General features: G+C 44.6%; 1 protein-coding gene across 1 annotated transcript in view; it reads right to left on the bottom strand.

Moving 5' to 3' along the window:
- The window catches only part of mgat5 (alpha-1,6-mannosylglycoprotein 6-beta-N-acetylglucosaminyltransferase), a gene marked incomplete at both ends in the record, with an annotated part of 195,562 nt that overhangs the window by 68,317 nt on the left and 106,523 nt on the right, over positions 1–20,722 (bottom strand). Inside the window, one exon of the mRNA XM_080720798.1 lies at positions 16,093–16,226. Coding sequence (XP_080576924.1) covers positions 16,093–16,226 — 134 coding nt within the window. The remainder of the gene's footprint in view (positions 1–16,092; positions 16,227–20,722) is intronic.

The following is a 20,722-nucleotide window of genomic DNA, read 5'->3' on the forward strand; positions in this document are numbered from 1 at the left end:
ATTTTTAAGCGAACATTTGTAACTCAAAATTTTCTTCTGCGGTGGGTCCCTGGAACTAATTATTTTGAGATGGCGGTCCGTGGCCAAATACATATCATTTTGGTGGTCCTTGACATGAAAAGGTTTGAGCACCACCACTGACATAGAAACAGATACGTTTTTCAAAACACCTTCTTCACGAGCAAGCTCGCAGTGCGGCACTCAGTGCCGCGCTGTGAGCTTGTGCTATTTTTCAATAGTTAACGCACAAAATAATGCATAATAATGTGTTCCCAGTCTAAATTCTTCCCACATGTGAAGAACATTCAGGGGGGGCCCGCAGTGAATCCTTGTACCCAGGGCCCAGAATTTGGTGCGACGCCCCTGGATGAGCACAGCGGGTGACAGACCACTGTGTGTGAACTAAGGGGTCTGCAGCGATGATGACTCACGTCTCAAGACTAACAATGGTGACTCCCTCGGGTGTCGGCTGGAGTGGTGGACTGCCCTCCCTGCCTGCCAAGAATGAAGCTGTGTTTGCTCAGCCAGCCTCTCTAAGACAGTTCACATATTGGCTTTTCTCGAGTTAAAGCAGAAATCGATTTGAAAGACACGATGGATGGCAAACAAGTTAGCAACCCTACACCTGACCCAAAATAAATTGCATAATTGAAAGCGCTGACTATTTCATTTTCTAACATATTCAAATCCACTCAGACTGAATCAGAACAGCATTTGCATCTCATTTCTGTCCAAAATCCTTTTGACTCTTTAACACAACGGCTGCCACCATTCACTTACGCTTTATTTTGAAGAGCCCCGGAAGCTCTGTGCGTGTGCACGTGTGTGTACACTGACGATCCAGGAAGGAGATCTGTTTGTTTACAAGCGGTCGCGAAACTAAAATCCTAACCGGGGCCGACCATCACGGCATAGTGTCGCTGTGAAAACAAGCGGATCTCGGACTCCTCGCCGTTATTTGCACCTTATTCAGAGATAAAGCCGTTTTTATGTTTCAGCGTAGAATAGGAGTCAATGGATAATGCCCGCTCTCCGTTGCTTCTGGCTGCGTTGCGTCATGACGTATGCAGTTTTTTCTTTCACCAGCACCCGTAGCAAGCGTCTGAGATGCGGGTTTGGCTACAGGGGCAGCCAAATTGTTAAAGGAGTACAGGTAGTTCACCACCAAATTGACTTGTTTCCCATTGATTACTCACACCATGGAGATTTGAGTTCAATAATATTTATTTGTATTTGTCGCATTTCTACGACAATAATTGAATTACAATACATTTACCCCCATTTATCTGGAATCAACGGGGGTAAATTTACTCTAATCATTTTTTTTGTCTTAGGATTGCGACAAATACATATATTATTGAACTCAAATCTCCATGGCGTGAGTAATCAATGGGAAACAAGTCAATTTGGTGGTGAACCACTCCTTTAAATGTAAAGAAGAAATTCCAATCATGATCATAAAGTTCAGCAGAAAAGAGAGATTGCAATATGGTTCCCTCTGTACAGCCCTCAGCCCAACACTTACACATCTGCAACAGTAATTGCTACTTGTGCCCTGTGGGCTGAAAGGATGTTCATTCACAGTGGTGAAAAGTAACTAAGTGCATTTACTTAAGTGCTGTCCTTAAGTACACTTTTTTAGGTATTTGTACTTTACTTGAGTATTTCCAATTTCCAATACTTTTACTTCTACTCCACTACATCTCAGATCCAAATATTACTCCACTACATTTATTTGAAAACTTTCAAAGAGCTGTAATACTGTGAGGTCTGTCATCACTTTACTGTGTGCTGTTAGAGAGCTGGAATGTGAGAGTGGGTGTCCTCATCCTGAGCACACCCAGAAAGCTGTCGGCTGCGTGTGACATGTCAACAGCCTCTGGGGTCTGAACAACACTGGGTTCGCTGGAATACTGCCTTCGGACACTGAACTGTATCAGTGTTGTTTTTGACAACAAATTTTGATTTAGTTTTAGTCATAGTCTTTTGAATAAAATGTCATTTAGTTTTAGTCATAATTTATTCATCTTAAAAGTTTTAGTTTTAGTCTAATTTTAGTCGACTGAATCTACAGTTGATTTAGTCAACTAAAATGTATTTTGGTAGGCCTTCATGGCATCGTAATGACTGAATTTTACACTTGTTGCGTGCTGAAAATAGCCGATCTACAAGCTCACAACGCGCCGCGCTGCAACGCGTTGTGAGCTTGTAGATTTGCTATGTTCAGCACGCAACACCTGAGAGCAACCAAACATAAAATGACTCTTTTCCACTAGTCCCTCCCTAACGTTTTAGTCTAGTTTTTATTTTGTTGACGAAATTGTCAATATATTTAGTCTTAGTTTTAGTCATCACAGCTTAGTTTTTATTTCGTTTTTATTTAGTTTTCGTCAGTGAAAAAAACGCAGTCGACAAACATTTTTCGTCATAGTTTCAGTCGACGAAATCAACACTGAACTGTATACAGCCAAGATGACAGGAATGGATGCAGTTGTCTTATAACAACATGTCTGAGGTAACACAAGTAAAACTTTAAGGACCATACTGGTGGTCTGGCCTGTTGGTTAGCCCCAAGACTAGGAATCATGGAATAGTTGACTATTTTATGTGGCACGCCTTTTAGTTGTTGTTAAAGGACAACTTTGTTTTTTTACAACACAGGTTCATATTTTAGATGGTCATTAGAGAAAAGAAAAGATGAGTGTTAACATGTTTTCATTTACTTTGTTCTATTGTTTTAGTGCGTTTAGCGATTTTGATTTGCATGCATGCAAGTGGCTAAATATGTATTTTTAGACACTTTTTAAGACTTCACCAAATTAGGGACTTCGCCACAATGCCAAGGGGTTCTAATCTGGCATCGTCGTCACCTGCCTCACCTCTCTACCATGTCTCTCGCAAACCCATCCGTCCGATAAAGAGGAGATTACTGTGAATAATACTTGCAAATATAACTGTTAGGGGGAGGAGGCTAGGTGCTGACAGACACTGTCGCTTGCTATTATTAATTACTGTTCAGCACTCTCAGCATTGTTTGGCAACCGATTCCTCGGCTGCAAGTGGAGCTGCCAGTTCATTTCAGCTTCGCCACCGCCCGCTATACCCTTCTCCGTTGGCTAGCAGTTTAAAACCCATTTATTGAATTATTGAATGCTTTAACCAGTGAAAAATAGCAGATATACAAGCTCACAGCGCGGCACCGAGTGCCGCGCTGCGAGCTTGTAGATCTGCTATTTTTGAAAAAGTCGTGAAACTGTGTGCAAATCTTTGAATAGATGTATTTTCAAAGCGAACGTTTCTAACACAAATTTTGCTTCTGGGTGGTCCCTGAAACGAAATATTTTGAGATGGGGGTCCGTGGCCAAATAAATATCATTTTGGGGGTCCTTCACATGAAAAGGTTTGAGAACCACTGACATAGTAGTCTCTCAAGAACAGACTAACTGAGCTCCAGTTAAGTGAAGAGGACCTTTTCTTTGACGATGGCTGGCCAGATTGCTGACATAGAAATATGGGTTTTTCAAAAAACCTTAGAAGGATTCAAAAGACACTTATAGAATCGGGTCAAAATTCAAATTTTCACAATTTTTAAAAAATAGCAGAGATATAAGCTCACAGCGCGGCACTCGGTGCCGCGCTGTGAGCTTGTATATCTGCTATTTTTCAATAGTTAAAGCATAAAATAATAATACACAATAATGTGTACCCGTTCCAACGTGCTGTGGCTCGGCAAACGTTGAAGCGGAAACAAATTTGCTCTATCCTTGAACACCTCTGTCTCCAGTGAGTGGGAGTCAATATTGACAGCTCACTGGTGCAGCCGAGGCATGCGATGGGTGAAGCACTGCCTTCTCTCTACAGAGAAAAAGGATGTTGTTTTGTTTGTTTTATTTATGGGGGGGGGCTACAGTATACTTCTCTCTATATTTTTCTAAGGCGCAGTGGGAGTCTCATTAAATCTGTTCCAGTGACAGACAAGGCTGCCTTGTCTCACATACACGTAGTAATGATAGTGGCATCATTTCTGATGATGGTGCAGTATAGACATAAATGATGTCTACTCCCATGCTACACAGGGACGTGCTGGCCATTGGGAAAAGCGGGACAACTCCCGAACGGCCGGTTCATTCATTCCCGGCCGGTCCAGGCCGGCCATTAAAAAAAAAAAAAAAAAAAATCTCAGCCTTCGTTCCATTTTGGGGGCTGAGCAGCCAACAAAGTAAATCGTCATTGTCGGGCAGAAACCTCGTATCTCCAAGTTTCAAATGTATACATTTTCTTCGCAAAGCAAAACCCTGCTTCATCATACAAGGCTGTCGCACAAAAGTAGTGAAAACAGCAGATCTACAAGCACACTGTGTGCTTGTAGATCGGCTGTTTTCACTAGTTGAAATCATTTTTAAAATGATAAATACAAAACAAACGGTTTTGGACATACAAGGTTTCCACCCGACAACGGCGAAATATAACTCATGTAATTGGCCCACTGGCTTGTCACTTTGTCACAAATCTTTGAGTAGCAGCAGCGCTATAGAGAGAGAGATCTCTCTCTATAGCGTGCAATGAGGGCCTCTCCAACTCTTTTTCCCGGGCTGAATCAGGGGCCCAGCACGTCCCTGATGCTACATGATACCCAAGGATTGCATAATTAGTGTTGGTGCATTGCACACATACTGTAGGAAAAAAAAGGAAAAACGGGAAAAACAAGCCTAGCTCATTTCAGAAGGAGCTAATGTCTCGTCGTTTTCATCGACACCAGGCACACACAGAGAGAAAAAAAATAAAAGGTTTAAAACGGGCAAAGATGCATCATCAGCATTAAAGTCCCCCAACGCATTGAGATCTCCACATCAAAAGAATCCGCAGTCTTTTTCCCTCATCAAACGAGCCAAACGAGAGGAGGGAGGGCTGATGAATAAATAATCGCCACCCATGATCCATCTGAATGGGCTCCTGTGAGAGTAGAGCCTGCTTGATGAGTTTGGCTGGCTCAAATAATCCGACTGAGGTGTTTGGGGCGGGTTGTTGAACCTAGAACAGGGGTGTCAATGGGGTACGGCAGGGGTATGCAGCTGCCATACCCTGGGTCCAGGGGGGGAAATAAAAGTTACTTTTAAATATAAATTCATGAATGTCTCTTTGTCTATCTGTTCTGGTTATTATGTTGTTAAATTGCTTTAAAATAACTACAAATGCAAAACTTGGTCAAAATATAATATATAATTATATTCTCCACACTTGTATTCCCCCCATCTTGACAGAGATGTCGGATGCGTGGTCAGCTGCAGAGGTGCAATTCATTGCACGTGCGCCTTGACACCAGTCATGTTGCCATACCTTAGATTTTTCTGAACTGACGCCACTGACCTAGAAATGTCCATTTGATCAACTGAGGCCAGAGCCCTGAGGTCAACGACGTCCCAGGCAAAAGTCGAACGCCCCATCACCCCATTTCTGACGGAAGGATGCACATTAAGTGCCTTTAATAAAAGTAATTATTTATATTTATTACCTCCAGTTATTTTCCCTCAGCGATATTAACCGGGGGAAGGGAGAAAATAAAAAAGGGAACATCTTCATCTGCCAGCGAACCAGTTCTTGCGTTGGAGCCGCTGTAAGCTTTAACGATCCATTTAAAAGAGGGATATTAATACCTGTAGGCTCTCACTGCCGGTGGTGGTCTGTTTCTGGCAGTCGGATGTTGATATTTATATTGATTAGGAACTAAAATCATGGGGGCGTACCGGTTAGATGACTGCACTGTGCATCAACGACAATGTAACAGAAACATCATCGGTGTGTGTGCTACGTGTCTTTCCCCCCACCCGGCCCTCTGTTGTCTGTCGCTTTCAGCGGTACGGCTTGATTTGTTGGTGCAGTATCCTCTAATGCAGGGGTTCCCAAACTTTTTTTGTCTCATGGCACCCCATGAATATTTTTTTTAATCCGAGGCACCCCTACATTATATTCATAATTTTCACTCCCAGCATCTCATATTTATAGCATGTTTTAGCAATTATGTTGCGAGGAATACATTGAGATAATAGACATTTTTGGTTACAGTTATAGTACAGTGATGCTACTAGCCCTGCATCCTGAGTCCCTGACCCAAATTTGTAATAAAGGACTAATTAAACTAAGCATCCCTGTATCCCCAGGATGCATAAACACTATCCTTCCTGCTATCAATCATTTCACTGCACCAGCTGAGCTGCATGTGGTGGAGTCACCACAGCTGTGCGTTCTGGCATTATAGATGAGATGATTGAGATCGTCTTGTAAATCCATCCTTCTGTCCTTTATTAACTACATACAGTACAAGTAGCTATTTGCCACTGTTTGTTTAAATTAAAGTCCTTTTTGATGTTTTCGCCGTTGATACATAAAGCGTGTGTCGTCGTGGGACCCATTACATTGAAAACCTAGCAACATCACTGTAGTTATCCTTTTTCTATATAGCAAGGGTTTCACGTACAACATTGTAGCCTAGTTTGTCATGTTTCAGTTATGAGATAAAAAAAAATATTTCGATCCCAATAGTCATGGAAGCAGTAGAAAAATAGTTTTACCCATTGGTAGTTGGGGCCTCTATTTACTGTACTGTATATACAGTACAGGAAACAGGAAAAATAACAACCCTCATTTCCACGTTTCCAGAATCCTGTACGATTGTGACTGAATGTTGTAGCAGAGTTAGCTTAGACCACCTGTTTGTGTGTACTTGATGTCTACAGTATAGTAACTCTGAGGACCCCCTAGGGGTCCCGGACCCCCTGCATTAGATAAAACAAAGGTGTACAGCTATATGAACAGTGCTCTGATATCTTCTCTGAGTGGTTTGGAATGTGTTGTTGTAATGAAGCAAGTAATTTTGAACAGATTAAAGGATTCATTATGAGGCTCCAACTTCAGAGAGATGTGTATGACTTCTAGCCTGGCGGGGCCCGACGTTATCTGTGTTCATTCCTTCCACAGTATAACGTCTGGACTTCCGTTGATTGGCAGCGAGTATACCGATTATTCTGTGATTTGGGCCAATCAGTGACTGCTTCCGCACTATGCTTCCGCACAACAAACACAACAAACGATAGTCTTCCTGACAACAAGTGAAAAGATTTCCCTGATTGGTCCATGTGTAGACGTTGACGTAGATGCGTGCTGCAGGCTGCAGCATTTTCAAAACAACAATGGCTGCCCTCGCGATGCAAAAAGTGTAACAGTTAACGCTCTAACCATAAAACAACCAATAAGTGCAGTTATTTCAGAGTTGGAATCAATTACAACAATTAAAAAGCAACACGGAGGATGCGCTAGTGGAGTTTATCGGCCGAAAAGACGTGTTTGTTTGCCGTTCTTCCGACTGGCTGAGAGATGGTGATTGGTTAGAGGAGTCTGTCTGTCAAGGCAAGTACTCCCGCCCACTTTTCAAGCTGCCAATAGGCTAAAGGCCAGACGTTATACTGTGGAAGAATGAACACAGATATAGCGTCGGGCCCCGCCAGGCTATATGACTTCATCATAACCACTCTCTCTAGCCCCAGGCCTGCACCAGCAGTAAAGGATCAGCGGTACTTGTCTGGTATTAACAGAGTATTATGGTTAGTGTCGTTTTCACATTCAATCATAGACCATTTTATATGCTCGTATACTGTATATCTAGAGCAGGGTTCTTCAACAGGGGGTCCGGGACCCCAGGGGGTCCTCAGAGTTACTACAGGGGGTTCTTCAAATCTTTGTGTGATAGAAACCTTCTCCTTTTTTTATATTAACCACTTGAACACTAGCGTTCATATTCTGAGAACTTTAGCCAAATATAGCAGATCTACAAGCTCACAGTTGTGTCATAGCCCGACAGTCAAGCAGCATCAGCTTGGCTGAAGGGAGGGTCAGTTAGTTGGCTGATTGACATCTATTTCAATCATAGACTGTAACTGTCAAGAGTTCTGACCAGTCTTTAAGTGCCATCATTTGGGTATTAATCCATTCATCACAGGAGCAGAGGATCTGACTTTCAGGAAGATGTGGTCCATTGATAATAAGTGCACGCATACGTCAACAACCCCGTTCAAAATGATTACAATTCAAAAAAGCCCCCAAAATATAATGTGCTTCAAAACATACAATGTTTAAATATTTAAATACAATCATAACCAGAACTTTTTTTCTTTTCTCTGTCCCTATGGACAGTTCTTATAGTCTGCTGATATAAACCACATACACGCACGCACGCACGCACGCACGCACGCACGTGCACACACACCATGAGAAGGAGGTGAGCCATCATGTTTGTTCACTACAGTTTAATCACACGTCTGGACATCTTGTTAAACTCTCCCACGTCTCTTTCCCACAATCGTGGGAAAGAGAGATAAACTCCCTAATCTGGAGATAAGAGACCGTCAGGTCGCATACACAAACTTTAGAAGAAAATGGTAGCCAATCAGGAGAGAATATGGGAAATGGGACAGATCCATGTTGATACTGTGTACCGCTTTGTGTGATCTGTAGGAGCAGTGTCCAAAAATGTGTTTAGCAAGAATCGGCCTCATGGTGGTGCTAGAAGAGGGCCATGTGAGAAATAAGGGGTGGAGGTTGTGGTTTGACAGCCAAGGAGTGTGTGTGTGTGCAAAGTTTGGCATGGACAGGGGCAACGGTGGCGGAGATATGAGTAGGGGAAAAGTGTGACGTGACGTGACGGACAGACTGACTGACTGACTGACTGACTGACTGACTGACTGACTGACTGACTGACTGACTGACTGACTGACTGACAGACTGACAGACTGACTGACTGACTGACAGACTGACAGACTGACAGACTGACAGCCAGCCATTGGAGGTTTTGATAGTAACTGCGACATGACAGTCGCAACAAAGGTGACATTTACAGAGAAAAACGTTTTGTGCTGATGCATGCAGCGCACAACTGTGCGCGTGTGTCCGCGCGCATGTTTGTGTATAGTGCGATGATGAAAAGGATGGACAGACAGAGACAGTAACCATGGTGTTTTTGCATACAGTCAAAGCCGGAGTTTTAAATAAAACTGACCCGGAACGGTGAGTTGACCGTGTTATAGTGGCATAGTTGGATAACAGGAATGGAGTAGTAGTCCTAGAAGTCTGTACGGTACGCGTGTTCTCCTGGTGGCCTGTGGCATTGCTCATCTAGTGATATGTAGGTTGTTATGTGCCGGCCTGAATACGCTTGTCCAGTACGCAGGGGCGTCACAAGGTGGGGGGGGGAGTGGGACTGAGTTACAAGGGCCCAAGGTGGAGGGGGCCTTAATTACTTTATACTTTAGCTATTGAAAAATAGCAGATATACAAGCTCACAGCGTGGCACCGAGTAGATCTGCTATTTTTGAAAAGTCGTGAAAATGTGTGCAAATCTTTGAATATACTCTATGTATTTTTAAGCGAACATTTGTAACAAAAATTTTGCTTCTGGGGGGGTCCCTGGAACGAACTATTTTGACATGGGGGTCCGTGGCTAAATACATATCATTTTGGGGGTCCTTGACATGAAAACGTTTGAGCACCACTGACATAGAAACATAGGTTTTTCAAAAAACCTCAGAAGGATTTGAAATATTCAAAGACTTTTCACAATTTTTCAAAAAATAGCAGATATACAAGCTCACAGCGTGGCACTCGGTGCCGCGCTGTGAGCTTGTAGATCTGCCATTTTTCAATAGTTAAAGCACCAAATAATGCGTAATAATGCGTTCCCGGTCTAAATGGGTTAAACCCCCTCCTCCCCCTATGAAGAACAATCATGGGGGGGCCCGCAGTGAATCCTTGTACCCATGGGGTCCAGAGTTTGGTGCGACGCCCCTGCCAGTGTACGCGGGATGGACGACAGAACGGGAGCAGAGGACAATGTGGTTCCCTCTACGCGCTGGGTTCACACGGTGTTCCAGTGAACCCAGGAGAGCCTCGCTCCCCTCCCTACCCTATCTCTCACACAGTAGGTGCAACGGTCCACTGCACACAGGAGCACACAAGAGCACACACGCACGTACTGTACGCGCACACACACACGCACGCACGCACACACACAAACACACCTCTTCAAAGGTGCGATGTGTTTGTTCACGGTGAGTGTGTTAACCTGGATTAATGTCTCCCGTTGCTCTGCTAAAGCGTAATATGACAATTCCATGTTTAATAAAAAGATCTTGACCGGAGTGGACCCCGGATATGATGAAAAGAAACGGAGGCAACGCTATTAACCCAATTAGGCCTAGAATTATTGAATGCTTTAACCAGTGGAAAATAGCAGATATACAAGCTCACAGTGTGGCACCGAGTGCCGCGCTGCGAGCTTGTAGATCTGCTATTTTTTTTAAAGTTGTGAAAATGCGTGCAAATCTTTGAATATATGTATTTTTAAAGCGAATGTTTGTAACTCAAATTTTGCTTCTGGGTGGTCCCTGGAACTAGATATTTTGAGATGGGGGTCCGTGGCCAAATAAATATCAGTTTGGGGGTCCTTCACATGAAAAAGTTTGAGAACCACTGACATAGTAGTCTCTCAAGAACAGACTAACTGAGCTCCAGTTAAGTGAAAAGGACCTTTTCTTTGATGATGGCTGGCCAGATTGCTGACATAGAAACATAGTTTTTTTTTTTCAAAAAACCTTAGAAGAATTCAAAAGACACTTAAAGAATCGGGTAAAAATTCAAAATTCACGATTTGTGCCGCGCTGTGAGCTTGTATATCTGCTATTTTTCAATAGTTAAAGCATAAAATAATGATACACAATACTGTGTGCTCGTTCTGAACGGATTAATGTCTCCCGTTGCTCTGCTAAAGCGTAATATGACAATTCCGTGTTTAATAAAAAGATCTTGACCGGAGTGGACCCGGATATGATGAAAAGAAAGGGAGGCAACGCTATTAATATTGTCCCTCGCCCCCTGCGACTTCCTTCAATATAAATGACTTGGTGGCGGAGGGTGTTAGGGACAAATACCTTCCTATAGGCTATATAAACGCAAATTGTTCACAGGAAAACATTCCCCGCTATCCCCACAGTTAGCTGACTGAAGTGGATTAATGAGGTCGATTTGGCCTTGTCTTGTCCTATTGGCCAGAGGCCGATTCTCTCAACCAATGATTTATGGAGGTCTGCCAAAATGCTAACAAATGGACCAATCCACATTGGGGATAAATTACCTCCTGGTGCCCGATTTGTACAATGTTACATCTGTATATATGCTATAGGTGAGAGTAGTAAATATACTTAAAGGGCCACTCTACCAAATATTAACTATTACTATGAATGCTATTTCATGGGTTTCATTTGTAGTCCTATATACTGTACACCGGCCCTGTTGAGGACCAACACAGGTGTTCGGTGAACATTAGTTCTATGCCAATCAGACAAAATGAAACACCTGTGTTGGTCCTAAGATGGCCGAGTAGGACTACAAATGAAACCCATGAATTCACCCTTTGTCATTTCCCGCCCCTCTTCGCACCCATTGGTTGCTGTGTCTTGGTGGAACAAAAAGTATTTTCTCTACATCCACTACTATTGAAATTCAGTTGCTTCTTATTGTTATTTTGCGTATTCAATTCTCATTTTAAACTTGGTTTCAGTAAAAAGTAGCCTCTCAAGTGCAGTATAGTGACTGGGCATGTTTTTAAATGTTTTTATTTCTGCAGGACAAGGCAGAAAGAGCCTGACAGAAGGCTGACAAAGGGTGAATTGTGTTAGCATTTAAGGCTAACATTTCATTGTTCACATTTAGTTCTTCACAGTACTTATCCTGCGTCAACCAATACTGAGAAGTTTGCAAAAACAATTATTGTATTGTATACAAAATTCTATACGAAACGAAAGTGACCGACAGAAACTGTAAACTATCAGGGACAGTGTGGTCAATTTGGTATATGATGGGATTGACGACTTTTCTTAACAACGTGTCTGCTTTGTACCAATCCCCACCCGCCAGATACTCAAGTTAATGTCTATAACGAGAAGGAATGCAGCATAATCAACAATAGACAGTTCTGTTAAGGTACGTTAAGGTACACCGTGTACTCTTTGGTCTTAAGACAAGGAGTTGTGTATAACAACGACGGCGCGACTGATCCGAAATGCGAAACCATCCTGTGGATTTGAACACTCGAGCCGGGCGGCCGCGCGCTTGCTTTTCGCAGAGAGATACCGTCTGACCTGGCAGCTCTTAACCCATTTAGAACGGGACGGGTACACCTTATTGTGTATCATTATTTTATGCTTTAACTATTGAAAAATAGCAGATATACAAGCTCACAGCGCGGCACCGAGTGCCACGCTGCGAGCTTGTAGATCTGCTATTTTTGAAAAATCCTGAAAATCAGAATTTTGACCCGATTCTATAAGTGTCTTTTGAATCCTTCTAAGGTTTTTTGAAAAACCTGTGTTTCTATGTCAGCAATCTGACCTGCCATCGTCAAAGAAAAGGTCCTTTTCACTCAACTGGAGCTCAGTTAGTCTGTTCTTGAGAGACTACTATGTCAGTGGTTCTCAAACCTTTTCATGTGAAGGACCCCCAAGATGATATGTACTTGGCCACGGACCCCCATCTCTAAATATTTAGTTCCAGGGACCCCCCAGAAGCAACATTTGAGTTACAAACGTTCGCTTTGAAAATACATATATTCAAAGATTTGCACACATTTTTCACAACTTTTTCAAAAATAGCAGATCTACAAGCTTGCAGCGCGGCACTCGGTGCCGTGCTGTGAGCTTGTATATCTGCTGTTTTTCACTGGTTAAAGCATTCAATGATTCTAGGCCTAAATGGGTTTTAAACGGGATTTCCTGAAAGGCCCCCCGTGCCGTGTGAGAAAGACATACCCTATGTTGCGGACAAAGGGCCTCATTCAGGTACAGTGGTATTCGGGGGATCATTCCGGGGTTTGCCTCTTGGAGCGAGGTAACATTTCACTCTCTCTGAGCGATGGCGTAAAAAAGGTCAACCCCTCGGGGAGTTGGCTCCACTTCTCTCCCCAGAAGCTAGGATCCCCACACACACACACACACACACACACACACACACACACAAGCCCAAAAACCCCAATCATCCACTGCCACCTGCTCTGCGGGTGCTATAAGGTGAAAACAACACACCAACACTGTCCTCCATTCTTCCTCCATTCTTTCATTCATTATGGCAGTTATGGCATTATGAGTATCTGAGCCAGGGACATGCTGGGACCCTGATTCAGCCCCGGAAAAAGAGTTGGAGAGGCCCTCATTGCGCGCTATAGAGAGAGATCTCTCTCTATAGCGCTGCTGCTACTCAAAGATTTGTGACAAAGTGACAAGCCAGTGGGCCAATTACATGAGTTATATTTCGTCGTTGTCGGGTGGAAACCTTGTATGTCCAAAACCGTTTGTTTTGTATTTATCATTTTAAAAATGATTTAAACTAGTGAAAACAGCCGATCTACAACCACACAACGCCTCGCGGTGTGAGGCGTTGTGTGCTTATAGATCTGCTGTTTTCACTACTTTTGTGCGACGGCCTTGTATGGTGAAGCAGGGCTTTACTTTGCGAAAAAATGTACACATTTGAAACTTGGAGATACAAGGTTTCTGCCCGACAGTGACGATTTACTTTGTTGGCCGCCCAGCCCCCAAAATGGAACAAAGGAGGACATTTTTATTTGATTTCTTTTCCTAATGGCCGGCCTGGACCGGCCTGGGAATGAACCAGCCTTTCGGGAGTTGTCCCGCTTTTCCCAATGGCCAGCACGTCCCTGATCTGAGCTTGTGTTGCTGCCTCTAACCGGCCAGGTGATATTCCATTAGACTGTGGCGTTGAAGAAGGTTAATGCTTGGCTGTGGATGACAACCACCTCATGATGAAAACCTTCCAACAGGGAAACCGGGTGGTAGTAAATGGACCAGCCGCAATTACCATTTTAAGCGGATCCTCTAAAGCGGAACCTGGCTGCACTGGTGGTGTCACATGCTTGTTGCTCCATTGAACTGTAATGTGTTCCCCTTTAGCTTGTGTTACTTTAAGATGTCTCATGCAGAGGTTGATGTGTTAAATGATGAAAGCGAGACAGGTTTGTCATTAAGTGAGACACCCGTGTCCTTCCGTTACTTGCTCGCAAACTGGTTCTCTCAACAGAAAATTTAATTGGGAAATAAAAACCCACGGCTTCGGGATGATCTTTATGGTCTCAAAATTCATGTCAAAAATTTTAGATTTACACAAGCGTTCCTCAATTAGATTTCTTTATTAATCTAGACACGTAGTCAAACATACTTTAATAAAAACTAGACCAGCTTAACACGTTGCAAGCCGCGGCAGAACCCTCTGAACAGAGGTAGCGCCGAAGAAATAAGCCATTTATTTACAAACATGTTTTAAAAAAACAAAGCCCACATGATAACAACACGTACTGGAGTGCTCGACACAGCGTACATATTCATCCTGCAGAGGTCGGCGATCTTACTTTGGCGAGGCGGAGGGGAGATCAATTCCATTCGTTTACGTGCGGCGAAGCAGGGAAAGGAGCGATAGAGAAGCGGCGCCCGAACGTGATTGAAACCGCGATCCACGAACAGAGACAAAGACCAGCCATCTTGTTTGAGCTTCTTGCTGAGTTTCAACACTGGGGAGAGGATGAGGCTCCTCCTGGCCAGCCATCCATCCAGAATGTGAGTCAACGGCGTGGCCTGCTGGATATTAGGAGTATCACACCCAGCACCAGAAAATGACTGTCAGAGCATATTAACCCTTTCAGATCGCTCCAAAAAGACACAGAGAAGAATTTCCGATGTTTTTTTTTTTTTTATTATAATTTATATCAAAAGTCCGGGAATAGACGGCGTGGCTGATGGGACCCAGTAGGAAGTCCGAGGGAGTACGGCCAGGCTTAGAAGGTGTTAAATGGCATGGACATATTGCCCAGTAAAACAGGGGGCGGGTGCTTCCTCAGTCTATCACAGTGATGTGGGGTTAGGGTCATTAACTGATTGAAACGCGTTCAGACGACTATCCCGTCCCCTTGGGATTTGGGATCTAAATTCCTGCACACGCTGAGTTGCGCATCCCATACTGAAACAAGGCCGTTTCAAATAAAGTTTATGTTACTCCATCCCCAAATGGGGTTAAGTCAAATAACAAACATTTACAAAATTTCACTTTCATACTTTTACTCAAGTACAAGTACTCAAGTTGAATTCCAGACTTTTACTTGTAACAGAGTAATTCTATATTGCAGTATTGATACTTTTACGTAAAATATGTGAATACTTTTTCCACCACTGATATTGAATTAGCTCTTTGTGGATTGACAGATGCCAGTCATCATATTATTGGTTAATACCTTCCCATGTAATCATGCGTTACAATTCTGTTTGACAGGAAGTAAATAAGATTGGACTTTTGATATATAAAAAAAAAAAAAAGAAAAACACAAAAGGTAGCAACCAAAAATGGCCTGAGAAAATGGAATGGCAAAATTCCTCTGGATTGTGCAATCTTTCCATCACAGAATGTATCAATGTTGGATGAATGATGAACACAGGTGTGGCGTGGTGCTTGGGGTGGAGTCAGAGGTCATTAGGTCTAGCCTAGGGTCCCTTCACACACGGAATTGGGGTTTGATCCGGTCGGGAGCGGAAACCACGCTACGTCATGTTGTAGTCCTAGACGGACTACACTTTGGCCGGAACTATCAAACCGGAAACGGTTTTAACCCAAAATAATCCCCTGCTCTCAAGGACATACTTTTAGGGCCTACCTAATAAACCCCTTGATGCGGCGTAGTTTTGCTTTTGGAAAATACGTTTGGTATATGCATCTTTTAGTCCAACTCGTAGCGACTGGCAAGACTACACTAGGCTACCCCTCGAGAATTTTAATAGGGATTGGGGAAACAAACGGAGGGAACCAAAACAAAGCGACGCCACTTCTTCTGCTTGTGGTTTCCGCCTAGACCGTATCAAACCGCCCGTTGTAAACGATCACCAGGCTTTCCCCCGAGAAAAGCCTGGTGATGCGAGGTTACATTAGGTCATAATGTGTGTGTGTGTGTGTGCGTGCGTGCGTGCGTGTGTGTGGGTGTTGGTGACTTACGTAACATGGTGTTGAACTGCTGGGGGTTGAGGTTCCACTTCCCCCATGGCGTCTTGTGGCCTTTGGACTGCGCGTAGTGGGCGTGGTTGAACTCTGGCTCCGTCCCGAAGGAATCCAGCACCCGCAACATGCACCTGTGATGCACACACACACAAATACATCATACAACATGCACCTGTTATGCACACACACACAAATACATCATAATACAACATGGACCTGTGATGCACACACACACAAATACATCATAATACAATATGCACCTGTGATGCACACACACACACATACATCATAATACAGCATGCACCTGTGATGCACACACACACACATACAGACGAGTGTTAGGACAGGGATTATTTACTGCTCCCCGCTGGACGAGGGGATCAAGCAGATGGCTGCTCAGATGGCTCAGATGAGGGGGTTAACCCATTATTTTATACTTTAGCTATTGAAAAATAGCAGATCTACAAGCTCGCAGCGTGGCACCTTTTTTTTAAATCATGAAAATGTGTGCAAATCTTTGAATATATATATTTTTAAAGTGAACATTTTGTAACTCAAATATTTGCTTCTGGGGGTCCTTGATACATATTATTTTGAGACGGGGATCGGTGGCCAAATACATATAACTCTAGGGGTCCTTGACATGAAAAAGTTTGAGAACCACCACTCATGTAGAGTTTTCAAAAACCTTAGAAGTATTTAGAAGACATTTATAGAATCAGGTCAAAAATATTCAAAGACTTCAAAAATAGCAGATCTACAAGCTTGCAGCGCAACACTCGGTGGCGCACAGTGAGCTTGTACATCTGCTATTTTTTAATAGTTAAAACATAAAATAATTGTTAAAGCTATACTGTGTAAGTTGCTCAACTTGTGGTCAGTAGATCTATAGCAAACCTCGGTCGCGTCCGCGTCTTTCGGCCGTTTTTCGGTTCTCACACCCCCGCGTCTGCCTCCACCTCGCCGAGATATTAGGCGCAGGAAAGATGACGTAGCCAGTTCGGGGGGTGAGATTTAAGAGGTTGGCGGCGCGCCCCCAGGTGGGCGGAGTATTATATTCCGCCCCCCCCACTCAGAGTATATCTAGGGTATCTAACCCTACAGTGCTTCAGTTGCTAAACTCAGCGCTACAGGACACACACAGGTGCCACACTTGTTGCTTGCAGGTAGCTGTGCTGCTGCCACCACGCGGAGAGGGTGCCTAACTGGGCTGAGTATTTCCGGCTGTTTCTGCTTTTACTATCGCTCAAATCATGTTCTTAGCTGCCAAACTAAGAAGCTGTGTTCTTGGCCAGGTTGTATGGGAAGTCTGAGAGTGTCTTTCTGGTAATCGCTGGATTCTGTACTACTGTTTCAAGGTTCATATTTCTTGCTATCGTTGCTGGTGCCTAGCTGATTTCTGTACTTCAGTTGTTTGTTGCTAAAGCTATTTTAAAGGCGCTACAGGCTTGCTAACGTTGCTAAAGGTAAACTCAGTATCATAAAAGTTGGCTGTGGCTACGGGCTAAATGCTAACTTATTTCGTGCCCTGGTGGGCCTTTACTGGGCTACCATGAGTTAAGGTAATCTCAGTCGTTGGGTTTGTCGATGATAGCGACAGTGTTTTTGCGACTGCACGGGCCGTATCGGCTAGCGTGGAGCAACAGGTTCAATGTATAGTCAGCCAGGAGCTAGCCAGTGGCTATTGCTAGCCGGCTACTCCGGTAAGGATGCTGTTAGCTGGTAAAACAACATGCTAGCCATGTCAAGGCATAGAGCGGCGGCCCGCGTGAAAACGTGGCCCCGTAGCAAGTATGAAACACGCCAGGAGGATTCAGTTTGTAGGTTGTTGTTCGTATCGGCAGCATTCACCTAGCTTCCGAGCTAGCCGAGTTCATGTCAAGCGGTGGTTTACGGCATGACGTCGTCAACGCATACTAAGCGCTGGGGATGGGATATGTAGTTCGCTAGCATGTCAAGCCTAGCTGAATTCCGTGCTACAGTCTAATGTGGCAGTCGTTTGTTGCTAATGCTAATTTAAGGTGCTTATGGGTTTAGCTAACGTTGCTAAAGATTAGCGGCTGTCCAGGCTGGGTTCAAGGCAAGGATTATGGCATAAAGGTTGGGTTCGTTGTTGTGGTAAACACGGCCGAGGTCTACTTCTAACTACTGCTTCATCAAGGTAATGGTGCTCTTTCCAGCTGAGTTTGCATACTACAGATCGAGACGGGAGCAGTTGCGGCTCCTGGCTAACGTTAAAATAACTTCATTGTGCTTGGCTTGCTTGCGACCGTTCGCTAAGGTTAACTCAGTTGCTTGTGCTTATCGGGAACAGTGGTGTATTTGTCGGGAACAGTGGCGTATTGGTGTATTTTGTCAGCCGTATCTGCTACTGTTGAGCAGCGTTCCTTCCTTGCAGTCAGCCAGGGGCTAGCTTTGCTTGTTGTAAGCCGGCTAGCTTTAACTAATGTAAGGATAGCTGCTAGTTGGTAAAAAGCTTGCTAGCCATGTTCTAGGCGCAAGTATGGCCCCGTCTGAAAACGTTGCCTCTATAAACAGCTGCTGCTTATGAGGTGCTAGTTGCTATTAGCAGCTACTAAATGGTTCCTGTCGCTTGTATGTCTGCGTGGGCTCCTGGAAGGAGGAAAACCCGCAAGCTCATGGGTGCCACAGTTTACGTGCAAACAATGTTTTGCGTCCGCTAACGCTAGGCGTGCTGTCGGTCTTGACGTCACCAGTTGAACTCGCTAGTGCATGCAGGGAATCGTAGTCTTCTCTAAATGCTCGGTAGCTCCAGCTAAATATTCTCTTCAGTTTCAGCATCCATCAGCTGCAGCTCATCAGCTTCAGATACTAAAGTATTCGTATCATTACAGCTCCAGGCTAGAGCACTTCTGGTCCGTAAGGTTATAGTATTGGGTCACATAGCTCACTGTACGTTCTAGTAGTGTTTCCGTAGCTGCTGCACTCGGCTTCAGTGCTGGTTTACAGCTCACGCTCAAGCTGCTACATGACTGTTGTAACATCATGTGCATATCCAGGATTTCTCCTTATCCGTGGTGCCGCTATCTTGGAGGCTAAAATGGGCACATTATGGTGCTAGTGGCTCTTGCTGCCGCTGCTTCAGTCAGATACTAATGTCTCCTATAGTTTCAGCTATTGGTAGCTCCACTCAACCTGCGGCGGCGTGCTAGCATAACTGCTAATAATTACAGCTAAGGCTGATGCTTGTAAAAAGGCTGCATCATGTTTTCTTTCAGCTCATGCTAAAGCTAATACTTGTTGGTTGCTAACATTCTGTTTATTATTTCAGCAAGTTATTGTTTCTACTGCATGTCAAGCTGTTACCAGGGTGTTGAGTGTTTCTGCTAACATGTTGTCATTTCTGCTCCAGTATGGCAGCTCCAGGCTAAAGCGGCACAGGTTCAGCTAAATCACTTTTCTCAACAGCGTCTCGCTGCGGCGGCTATAAGGGCGCGGCTAACACCAGGTCTACGTTGTATTTTTCAGGTTCCTAACCCTAACATTATGTTTATTTTTCAGGTTTCCTAACCCTAACATGAGGTTTATCTTTCAGCTTCGGGCTAAAGCCGACGCATAGCGACAGCTACAGCAGGTCGTCATTGCAGCGTCGCTCGGCAGCTGCGGGGTGTTTCAACTGCATGTTAAGCTGCTACCAGTGCTTCAGAAGTTAAAGGGATTTAACTCAAATATTTGTTTCAACCCAAGGCTATAGTACCGGGTCACACAACACACCGTATGTCCTAGCAGTGTTTCCGTGGCCGCTGCACTGGCTACAGTTCTGTTTTCCTTCAGCTCATGCTAAGCTAATACATACTGGTTGCTATTCATCCTGTTTATTTCAGTTTCAGGCCGGAGCGGCTGCAGGCCCACGGCTATGACAGCAGGTTATCATGGCAGCTTTGGCTGCAGGTTCCACTAATCATGTCATGTAGGTCATGTTTCTAGGCTTCGTCTACTGCTGTGCGCGGCCGGGAGTCCAGTCGGGAGTCGGTCGGCACCGTGGAGAGTATTGCTGCAACGGCCGCAGCTGCTTCCGCTGCGGCCTTGGGCCAGCCGGCCCGCCAGCCTTCCTGACTTCCCGGCGGCCCGCGAGCCCACGACGGAGACGCGTAGGGCACAGTCTCGCCTTCCGGGGGAAGCGGCACACCGACACCGCCGTCATGCCGCGAAGGAGCCAAGGAACGCCAGTTCTAGCGCCAGCGGCGGGAGCCAGTTCTCTCGTCGGCAACGGCTGCCCCGGAAGCACGGCAGAGCCAGATTCTAGCAGGTAAATAGCAGCGCATTTTGTTTGTTCGGTTCCGTCAGGGTGCAGTCGCTCTAAGCTGGGGAATTTACGCATATCGGCTGGGTCACGTTTCGGCATGGCTTGATTTTAAAAGTCAAGAGGTGGGTTGTAGAGTTTCTTATGTGTGCGTCAGCAGACTCTGCAGCAGAACTAACTCACTTTTCCGTTCTGTATTTCCATGCTGAAACACCTGGCTGTCCGCCCGATGTATGCCCCAACGACCCTCTGTTCCATGACGCACGCTGGTTCGCCGCGAGACCGAGGGAGCAGGGCCAGAGTGAAGGTGTCGCGCCATCTCTACACGCCACATTCCCTACGGAGCGGGGTTCGGCAGCGGCG

This window comes from Nannobrachium achirus, assembly GCF_963921795.1.
Source record: "Nannobrachium achirus genome assembly, chromosome: 24".
Lineage (NCBI taxonomy): Eukaryota > Metazoa > Chordata > Actinopteri > Myctophiformes > Myctophidae > Nannobrachium > Nannobrachium achirus.